We start from the raw sequence: 11,462 nt of genomic DNA on the forward strand, positions 1-11,462 counted from the left end.
CAAACATCGCAGAAGTCAAACATTATTAACGTCATGTGTGGTTTAGAAATATGCACGTATGCATTGGGATGGCAAAAAAAATTACATGCGAATAATTCGTGTTATTACTAAATCTAGACCACCTTTGGTTAGTAAAAAACGACCTGGAAATCTAGATATCTATTTGTACGAAAGAAAAGTTTTTCCACTTTGACTTCATCTACGCTCTATCAACACAATCTGACAACTTACGAGCTTGCAGAGCGGATTTTGCTAAAATTTTCTTGATCTTGCGTAGTTTCAATTGATGCCCTGCAGAGGGTGTTACTGTTCTTTAAGTCCGCTACGGGAAATTTCAAACTATTTAAATCGATGCAAACTGTAAAAAATATCAAAATAGGGATTTTAACTTTTTTTCAGCAGGGGCCTTCACGTTTACTACCCCTTTTTAGTCAGCAATGGTCGGCTCAACCTGACGCTCACAGCGATTGTCGCCTTGAGGCTCACCTAAGCCAACAGAAAGCTTGCTTGGTGCAGCTGGTGGGGTAAAATAAAAAAAAGAACCCAGAAATGACAGTTCGATGGTACTTGATGCTCTTTGTTTATAATCTGCACAAATACCACATGCCCTTGCGGTTGCAATTTTCGTGATCCTGTTCAACAACAGTTCCCGGAATAGGTTTAATAAGGATGTACCTAAGGATTTAATATGCCATGGTTTAACAAATGATTCTATAGAAGCCCTATTTACAGATGATGGGTTTCATGTGGTTTGTTTTGTCTTGTTTCACTTTTTTTCGTAGCATTGGTATTGGTGACGCCTCCCTGTCTCAAAATAAAAATCTGCAACACAACAAGAAACGTTAGGTCCAATAAGGCTCCTCCAAAGCTCCAACATTGGCAGTCCCAAGCTGTTGTCTCATAAGTGAAATGATTTTTTTTTGTAGTGAAAAACCTAAATAGACCCTTTTTTGGTTGCTATTATAATGACAGCGGGTTGGATTATCCGCACTGCCATAATGAGAGAAAAAGCTTGACGCATATGCGTGTGTGTGTGTGCGCGTGGGAGAAGCGTTTTCATTTATTCACACATTCACGCAAGTAGTCTGCAATTAGCAAAGCAAAAGTGAAGCCTGAAAAAAGAAAGTGGAACTTACTGCCAACGGACTATACTCGCACTTTTGTATCGTTTTTTGGTTCATAGATGTGTTTTAAGTGAATAAATTGTGCGTTATTAGCAGTAAGCGGTTCGCTTATTTAATTCACGCAAACGTATTGATAGAGGCGGCTTGGTCGTGTCGTGGTCTATATATTGCAAAAGTTTCGGTTTGTTTATTAGCCTGCGTGCGTGGAATTGCTCATTCTGTGACGACGCTCGTTGCAGTCCGGTAGTATCGAGAGCGTTTTATTTTATCACAGAGTGCAGGCAAAATCGAACGATAGCTGCGATATATTAATCATGAATGTGACAACACTGCCTGCCATTTGCAAAGACCTGGACGGTGATGACCGATGGCTGAGTATCGTAAGTAGTTTACTGAATCAGATGGACGACGACCCCAGTGCTGGTAAACAGCAACTCCTGGTTTCTACCACTCAACCATCCCCTTATCAACCGACCATTCGTGTCGCATCGTACCGTCATTCTGGCGAATGGTGCTTTCCAGGAGTTGGACCTCGTTACCATGTGTGCCCGGCAATGTATATCACGCTTTTTAACATTTCAGCATAAACGATTCGTGGCCGAATGTAAGGAGAAGGATCCAGATGTAATGTTTATCGGTGACTGCATACTCGAATCGCTGCAGTTTACCGACTATTGGAACCAACATTTCGTACCTATGCATTGCCTTAACTTTAGCATACGCTCCGACCGAACGCAGAACATTCTTTGGCGGCTACAGAATGGTGAGCTGGACAATGTGCGTCCGAAGGCGATTGTCCTGCATGCCGGTACCAACAACATCGGCGATTCGGCCGAGGAGGTGACCGAAGGCATTCTGGAGCTAGTACGAACAATTCGTCAGAAGCTGCCTGATGTGTACATTATACTTCCGGTAAGTTTTTGCGATGGCTGCTGATCATTTTTGTTCTTGCTGGGGATGGTCGTATATTTAGGCACCATAGTGATGCATATTCTATGCATCAAAGCAAAGGGCATCAGTTGGAGGCGGATCTTCTTGTAAGCGGGCTGAGCAGTCGCGTCGGGGACTCCACCACGAAAGGGACCCCGAGCTGAAACTCAAAACGAACATGGGCGTCATGCAATAGTAGAAGGGAATCATGATAATTGTTGTATTATTTATTAATGTTAACTTGTTTGCCTCTAGGGTTTTATTAAAGCTTATTTATTCTTAAAGCTAGGGCTTAGAAACTAGAGTAACAACGTAAGGGACGAAGAATCACAAATACGGGAGCGAAGTTGTGTAACTGCGAAGCTGTAGTCGAATAGGAGGCACCATTCATTAAAAGGCGAAAGTGCTTGTTAGAATGGGTCATTCTGAATAGTGTTTAAAAATGTAAATCCCCAGGCTGTCACGAGAATTTTTTCGCATAGTCGGATCGGATCATGCATAATCGTTTCCTAATTCATCACAAATAACAAAACGGACAAAATCTACTTCTCACTCCTATTGGAGTTCGAATTGCATCGAATCCCAATCAGATTGAATCCTTCAATAAGGATAAAACCGGATTCGATTGTTACTAGGGATTGAACCTTCGAATCTAAAGAGTTTTGAATCTTCCAACACTAGTTCTGACCCTGACTGTGGCTTGAACGACGAGAAGAAATGTAATAAAAAGAGGGGGGGGGGGGGGGTTCTGTCACGCAAGCGACGTGAATGAGCGTCGATAGGAATCAAAAAAAGGAGAGCTGGACAGGAGGTAGGCGATAAAGTATGATTGGAAGTAAGAATTGCGCGTTAGAGACTCGAGACTAAGCAATCGGCACCGGATAGAAGACGAAGGAATTCCATCCGACAGTCCGGCAAATTCGTGGCTGAATTCGTGTTATCGCATTCTCAAGTATAGAACAGACCTAGCAACAGTTCAGTGATTTTCGTTTATTTTATTTTATTTTTTTTAGTTACTTAAAACTACTGCCTTAAGAGTTTGAAATTACACTAATCTTACACATATTAATAAAACTTTTTTAGAGAGAAAAAGAAACATAAAAAAAGCGAAAAAGCGAAAAAGAAAGGAAAGGAGGAATAATCGCGGGAACGATGGGCGGATACAGAGGAATTAAAATCACAGGAAGAGTCAAAGTTATTGAACCATCTCAAACATTAGAGAAGACGATCATTATTACATAAGCTGCCAATAAAACATGTTTGAGCGACATGACGACCTCGATTTGATGAATGAAGACCAAGCAGTGACTCGAGTTTATAAGCGGCTTGAGTGACATATCTTTGAATATTCTCAATTCTTCTTCTTAATAGTGGACGAACAACAAATAACACTTGCGTACACCAATATGGAGCGCATAAGACTACAATACAATGTCCCAAGACAAGTAGCATCCCGGAAATCAACAGTTACACGAATGATGAATCCATGTGTCCTGTTGGATTTCAGTATGACTTCGTCAACATGTTCTTACAAGTTCAATTTCTCATCAAGTATCATACCAATGTCACGTATAAAAGTAACATGGACAAGAGAAGTTTGGGACAGTGAATAATTAAACAAAATAGGACTACGGGAATTAGAGAAGGAAATGAGTTAGGCGGGCATAAAGAGACACAATTTGACACTACAAACCTCATTCACTCAATGATGACTTCAATGTCAAGGCATAAAAGAATGGACTTAGAACACTTCCTTGGGGGAATTTCTCAAGAACAAGAAAAACATCTGGAAACCTGTTCACCAAGTATTACTTGGCTGGAGCAATCCTTCAAATAGTTGGCCACATGAACAAAAAGATTGCCGAATCCCAGCTTTCATAGTTTAGCAAACAGTAGAACACAATAGATCGTCAATCTCAAAGCGCATAAAAATCATGAGACCTATCAGTTTGTTTGGTTTATTCATATTTTGGGGGCCCCTGATGTCTTCACGGGAAATCAATGGAACGTCATGCTCACCCCTGAAGACTTAAGATTTTGATAGTAATGGTCTTCGATATCCATTCCGCCGAAAACCTTCAAACAGCTTGATTCGCCAATGCCACACCCTCCCCCCTTCGATCCTTTTTCATTTTCGCTTAGGGCATCAAGAAGTGCTATCCGCCTCTATGTATCAGCTTTACCGTCGGCCAGCCAGTAATAGAAACTACTAACTTTCCCTATTGTCGTTCTGATATTCCTTCTGTTTCTCCCTTTTACAGACTTTACTACCCCGTGGTCAGCAACCGAACGAGCTGAGGGATAAAAATGGCCTAGTAAATCGATTGCTGCGCGAACGCTGCATCGGCATTAATAAGGTGCAAATCGTCACTGTTGATAATGGGTTAATACAGAGCGACGGCACGATCAGTCATCACGATATGTTCGATTATTTAAACCTTACCAATGTAGGTTGCAAAAAGGTGTTCGAACCGGTTTGTGATTTGTTGCATCAAATTCTTACCGAAAACGAACGGGAACGCGATCTGACTCCTTCTGAATAGTGGCAAGACCATTAGCTGGGCCTACAAAATCAAGAGCAACTTCGCCTTACAAAAAAAACCTCAATTGCCCATTCAATTCATTGATGTTGTAGTTCAGATTTATCGGATTCTGGTTAGTTTGGAAAAAATGCTTTCTTTTATAAAATTATTGATTTGTGTTATTCTAATCATATTTAGATTTTTTTCTCCAACAACAGTTTCGTATTCTTCAGACGCGGAACTTTCTTGAATGATTTCTTTTCGGTGGCGAAGGAAGATACGCGGCTGGGTTAAGGTTATATACATGAAAAACGGTCTCATAAGTTTTGTCTATGATGTCGTTCCATCATGAAACAAAGTGCTACCTAGTTCATGTTAATATTATTATTAATTATATTATTATTTTCCAATTCGTTATTTTTATTCATCTCATTATCGCGTTATTCGTGATCCATACTAATTCATTTTAAATTATTTTGTGATATCTGCTACGACTGTCATTCCCGAAGATTTGGAAGCTTAGCATTGTTATTGTTAAGGTAAGCCTAACGAACAAAACATGCTTACCTTAGAAAATATGCCTGGTAACTATTACACGGTTAATAATATCCAGAAACATCACAGTATACCGCTCGAAACCAAAACTAAAAAGGCGATTGCAAGAAAAATCTTTCGAACGAAGTGGGGTCAGCAGTAAAAATGGAATGCCTTTAGCATTTTCTTTTTCAATAACATTTAATTGATTTAATGGCCGATCTATAGTTGCAAACGATTATGTTTACGCTTATATCCGTATAAATTGTTTTTTGTTGGTGTCATTTAATGTACATATACATTATTAGGTACATTTCTTTTTAAGGCGAATTCCAAAATAGGATCATAAAAGACATACACGTGTGAAATGGCTCATATGCATTAATGCATTCGATTAACGTAACGATCTCATTCTACACAAATTTACGTACGCTTTACATAATGCTGCTTATTTATCGCTAACTTGATCGTGAAATCCAATGAAGGTATATTTACTTTATTACACCATCAACATGTCAACAGTGTCAATACGATAAAATGTTTTTCATGCTTCCATCTACTTTGTCCCGTTTTTTGTTTTGGTTTATGTTCCTTAATATTTGAAAAAGTAAGTATCATTTAGTGTACGTCCTACTGAACCGTGACAATTAACGATCTTTCTAATTCACACGGAGCAATTGTGGCAGGATTGTAAAGCAATAAATATGATTACGTGCGCTAAATGTGATGTTTGGTAATATATTTTATTTTTATTTATTTAATATTGAGTATGACGGCACGTCGCTGTAGTGTTATTTGGTAAAATATGCTGCTGTCAAAATTTGAAGGAATATTGAATGTAAATTTTTATTTTTTGTTATTCCTGCCGAAACTATTCTGTAATGTCAACACCGCTTGTGGTGTCTAATTTATATAAACAAAATAAGAATTAGAATAACTAGGCGTTTCCTTCTTATTCTTTGCCTTATCCCGGGCATATTCGGTTGATACTCGTTTATATTAAATGTAAATATTATCTTGGTTTTCACATCTAGCAAAGCAACACATTTATCTTTCATCAGCATTATATATTATTATTAATCATAAGAAGAGAGAGAGAGAGAAAGGATTTTTTGTTTTAGTTATAAAATCTTTTATCGTGTACGATAGAAAACTGAAATACCACTTTAACGAATTTGTTTAAATTGTATGATGACGGTGCTTTTACATATCTCACATATACGACGTTCGACGTGATCGAGCCAGGCCCCGGGCACCGGGAAATTTTTAACTGTTGAAAGCTATGTTGAACTGTCAAAGAATCTCAAATTTGCGATTTCAACGTTTTATCCATTGCCCCATGTAGGTAGCTCATATATGCGCCAGGGTCTGAAAAAACAATTTCAAAGCGAGAAAATTTCACAAACACTCATGAGAACCTGACATTTAAATTTTCAAATAGCTCGTGGCCCGCGGCCTTTTGAATTTTCTCTTTCTCCAACAAAGAATATTTATATCTCTGACCAATGCGCCTTCGGATTTCGCTGCTTACGGTCGTCTGAAGTTACTGCCTCCGAGTCGGGTTATATCACATACAGAGCCTCTGTAAATGGCCGTCCGATGATGTCAATGTCATCCGCGAAGCCAAGGAACACCGTCCAAAGCGGTTTTTTTTAATTTTTTAATTTAAATTGAGCTACACAAATTATTCTTACTAACTAAGTGATGTGAGGAAAAAAAAACAATAGGAAGTTAACAAAGCACACGGAGCACGGAAGCAAGTGGATGAAAGGACGAGGACTCGATTAGACGATAACGAAAGCGGGATACAGAGACATTGAAGTCGAACAGGTGATACGAGCTATTGAAGTCCGAGAGCGTTCTGTTAAAAAGATCTTTTGAACCATGTGCGATGTGTAAAGGAGGACTACCACGTACACAACGGGAAGGGGCGTAAAGAGGGATTGCTTATAGAACGGAAGGAACACCCAGATCATGGGAACGGAGGCTTGCTATGAATCAGAAACGGAAATGGAAATGTGGAGTTTCTTTGGAGTCAAGCCGACAGCGAACAGGGGGGAAAACCATTTGATAATCGAGGGGAGAGCCATTTGATTGCGATGTTGAACAACAAATAGGAGAGTTTGTACTCTTGCCTCAGACCCCGATGAGATTCGCATGATTCCGACAGCATGCTCGACACTCTCACCTTGCATCTCGGTACTGATGGTGCATGGTGTTCTCGGTCCTATCTATGGTATGGTATGGTAATTCTATTCTATTATATGGCCGCCTTAAATTCAATGAACTGGTGGTGCTGATGCTCTCGGCATTGTTGGAGGAGCTACCGTAGAGTAAAGATTTGGTCGGTTGTTGATTTGCCTCAAACAAATCCAACTTGGTAGCTTCTGACGAAAACCGTTACAAGGGGCGAAAGTCGGCAGAAGAATATCTGGCACAGGATCTTATAGCCAGCATTCAGCATTCAGTGTATCCGGTCCGGTAGTTCTTCGAGGTCCTATATCCTAACAATCAGCCGTTGAATAATGGCGGCATGCCTCTCCGGACCTATCTTGAACAGTTCGGCCACCAGTTCATGACTTGTCTTCGATGACTTCGTCTAGGGATGGCGCAGGCACCTCGTCATCGTCATGCTGGCTGTCGTAGTACTGCTCTCCTCTGCTTCCTGCGCCTAGTTCTATGACCCCTGCGCCTGCTTCGTTAAGGTGTAGGAAGTAGGATCGACAGGTAGAATGTCGATCACCTCTCGCTCATCCGACGGAATAGCTCCCTTCTCGTTGTGGCGCATAGCTATGTTCTGCGTCCTCCTCGGATAGTTCTCGCCTGCACTTATCATCAAACCATTCCTTACTCCGGTCACGGATGTTGTTCAACGACACGCATTATTTTCTGGCAATGCGTATTGGAAGAATAGATTGTATTGTTTGAAACTATTTATTTATTTTAAGTATGACGGCTTACGCCGTATTGTCAACACCGCATGTGATGACTATGTACTTAAATTAGATTAACGGGGCATTTCCTCTCTGGTTTTTGCCTTATCCCGGGCATGCTCGTTTATTTTTTGAAACTAGACAAACATAAATTTTGTTTCTACGAAGGTCAAAACATTATTTGGTACTGAGATAAACCCATCTTGTTTATAAAAAAATGTATTTATTATTCATTATAAGTCTTCTGAAAAACAATACTGGCCGTATTGCTTTTCAGAAGAGGGCGTTCCTTTTGAAATAAAAAATGTCTTCTGAAGAATTTCGAGTCTTTTAATTCCTTTGCCGTTGCTGATCTCCGGTTGTCGAAACGTTAGCGCCTGCCAGCTTTCATACGGAAGGATCGGGCTGGAAAAATGAGTATTCTAGTCCATAATGCTTCTCCTGCATCAGTTGTTGGGCAGGAATAGCCTGCCCAACAGTGTCTAGGGGTAAGTTTTTACATGCTTTAAAATTGGCATTGATGGAAAGTTTCCCTTGAAGCCGACGCTTTAATTAAATAAGAAAAAAATCACTCTTAAAGTGACAAACGAACAGAATAATTAAGTATTAAATATTGATTTTAATCAAAGGGAAGCACTCAGAATGTTGCCATTGATAGGGAGTTTCAGCTCTATCGCTATACATTTAATACGGGAGTATGTATTTGTACGATGACTTTTTGTGTAAACGATGCGTTTGGTGTGAGTGTTTTGTGGTAGCATCCGAAATCCGAACTATTTTTGCTGCTGAAACTGATATTGAATGTGTAGATTTTATATTGCACTGGTATCAAATAGCAGATGGTAACACCTTGGAGTGAACCAAACTTCAAACCACTTTAACCACGTTTGTCAAGATTAGATGCAAAGTTTTGTCAAGATTGAGAATTGGTCACACACGGGACTCATACATAACGTTTCAAAAAAGAATCGCCGCTTATATCTCAGTACTGTGGACTTGAGGTCACAGTCCCAACACCTTCCGAGCGAATGCCATGAATATTATAGATAAAGAAAGAAATACAGTGAAGTCTCTCTAAGATGCAAACCGACGGGACTGCCATCTTAGGGAGGATTCCACCTTAGAGAATTTGATTTGAGTAATTTAATTCAAAGAACAGAAACAGAGAGACACCTAGCCGACTCGCAAGAGACACCTAGCTGAATAACGACAATTAATTGTTGTAAATACTGATGGATCTGGCGGATGGGGGCCGACGGCAGCGTCGAGATTCCTTTGCTTGTTGTGCAAGCCACCGTTATGAAAGGCGGGATCGCTTCTGCTCCAGGAGCAAACGATGGTTTGAGCCAATCAATCGTCTTTGAAGCTAACAGTTCGTCAATGGACGGGAGTTTTAGGGGTCAAAGCAACCGAGTGGAATATTAGTAACCGCGTCCGCAATCTGCCCATGGCAAATCATTTGAATTGAAGGTAGATGCTAAACGGATGTCAAACTGCGAACGGAGAGTTGTAAAAGACGGAGTCTGGAAAAACGGACGATTTCCGTTGAGACTTGTCGGTGCTTCATAGTATGCCATAGTATACCTAAGCTTCGTATGTGTTGACATCTTCGTGCTCTATACTCGCGAAAGGCTGTTGCCTTAGCCATTTTTAATCTTTGAAAGCTGTGAGAAGAGAAGACAACATTCAGAGCCTTAAGTATACGATTTAACTATCAGCGGTAAGGCTGTAGAGGTCTGTCCGCGGAGAATCTCAATTCCCTAGCAGTATAAAACCGTTTCCTTAACAAAATGGTTTTAAGTCATCATAATTCATATTACATAAAAAATTCACTCAGTACACTCTTATTTTTTTCTCTCTTACTTATCTTTTTCTCTTTACTCTTATTTTTTTCTTCTGCGATATCTTGGGAGTGTGGCTGGATGAAACTCTTTCTTTTAGTGTGCACGTCGATCATGTTATTGCCAAGTTCAATAAATCCTTGTTTTGTTGTTGGGTCCGATCCTCACTGGAGTACGCTGCCGTTGCCTGGTTTGGTCTCTCCCCGCTCGCGCGAAGCGGATCCCCCCCCCCTCATTATACAATTTTTGTTTTAGAGACCCGCTACTGGGTGGTGTTGGGCCCCGATATCCATTCCGACAACGGCCTAAAAATGCCTTTTTACGCCACTGGTTAGTATCATCCGCCTTCTACGCCAAGTCGTGTTGGTACTTATACAAGGCCCCGCTACGAGTAGGCTGTGTCCCTTATTCAGCTCGAGTCTCCCCGCAGCTGCTTATTTTGCTTACTGTTAAACGCGTCACTGTTCCTGGGCCTTCCTAAGCTACTCCGTTGGTTTGGTCAGGCGTGCTCAAATACTTTTAGGACCGGAAGCTATTGGTCATATGTCCTGATCTAGGACTTCCATAGATCGTATCACCTGTTCGACTACAATATGTCTGTGTTCCTCTTTCCTTCTCGTCTACGCGAGTCCTCGTCCTGTCATCCACTTTAACGATGCTTTGTTAACTTCCTACCTTTTTTCCTCACATGCCTTAGTTAGTAATTCCTTTGCCGTTGCTGATCTCCGGTTGCCGAAACGTTAGCGTCTGCCAGCTTGCATTGCAAAAATGAGTATTCTAGTACATGATGCTTCTCCTTCATCAGTTGTTGGGCAGGCTATTCCTGCCCAACGCCCTGCCCTGAAGTACAAGACGAAATGAACCGCTGAGCTACAAGCCGGAAAAAGCTGTACGGATGTATGTATGCATGTAAGAGAAGCGGATCGCGCATCGCTGCTTTCTTTCTTCTTCTGGTTGGCACGTGAATTCATCCAATTTCGGCACGAGCACATGTTTTCAGCGTAAGAGGGAGACAGAGCATAAAAAATGAAAGAGAGGTCATGATGAAATGAACCTCATTGTCACCAGGGGATTGATAGTGGTAAAAGTGATCGGTCGATGAAGGTGGACGCTGTCGATGGCGGTGATCGATGTCTACTGATGTGTGCGTGTGTGTGAAACGACGTCCAGTAGCAGCTACCGCTTTTCATAGCGGCTTGATTCGGTTCGTGCGGTGTGCGTTCGGGTGCTACTAACGTGTGAGTAGTGGTGCGAAGCGTACTCACGGCTCTAGAGCCGGCAGAGTGAAGGTGTTACCACCAGTGTGTATAGCGATACTTAAATATATGCTAAAATAAAACAAAAAACCGACACCGCTTCGATAAAGTAAATGGAGTATAATGTGGACTATCTCCGTTAGCTGGGTGATACCGAAAACACCAGTGGAACAAAAACTATCAAAGAAAACTAACACAAAATCAAGAGATTCGTCGTATGCATCGCTAGCAGAGCAAATATACTTTATAATTCTTCCCTTCTCCTCTGCTGTCCCGCGTCATATATCTATGTTTTTAGCGGGCGGAAGGTTTGCCCTGTACA

At 41.0% G+C, this 11,462-nt stretch overlaps 1 protein-coding gene across 1 annotated transcript; it reads left to right on the forward strand.

The window, feature by feature from the left end:
• Positions 1-1,418: 1,418 nt before the first annotated feature.
• On the forward strand, positions 1,419-4,597 carry LOC126560286 (platelet-activating factor acetylhydrolase IB subunit beta homolog). The gene is made up of 3 exons (XM_050216304.1): positions 1,419-1,504; positions 1,707-2,036; positions 4,316-4,597. Exons 1-3 carry the CDS (start codon positions 1,439-1,441, stop codon positions 4,595-4,597), a joined length of 678 nt encoding a protein of 225 aa, XP_050072261.1. The 5' UTR covers positions 1,419-1,438.
• The last annotated feature ends 6,865 nt before the right edge of the window (positions 4,598-11,462 follow it).

Source organism: Anopheles maculipalpis, chromosome X (assembly GCF_943734695.1).
Source record: "Anopheles maculipalpis chromosome X, idAnoMacuDA_375_x, whole genome shotgun sequence".
Classification (NCBI taxonomy): domain Eukaryota; kingdom Metazoa; phylum Arthropoda; class Insecta; order Diptera; family Culicidae; genus Anopheles; species Anopheles maculipalpis.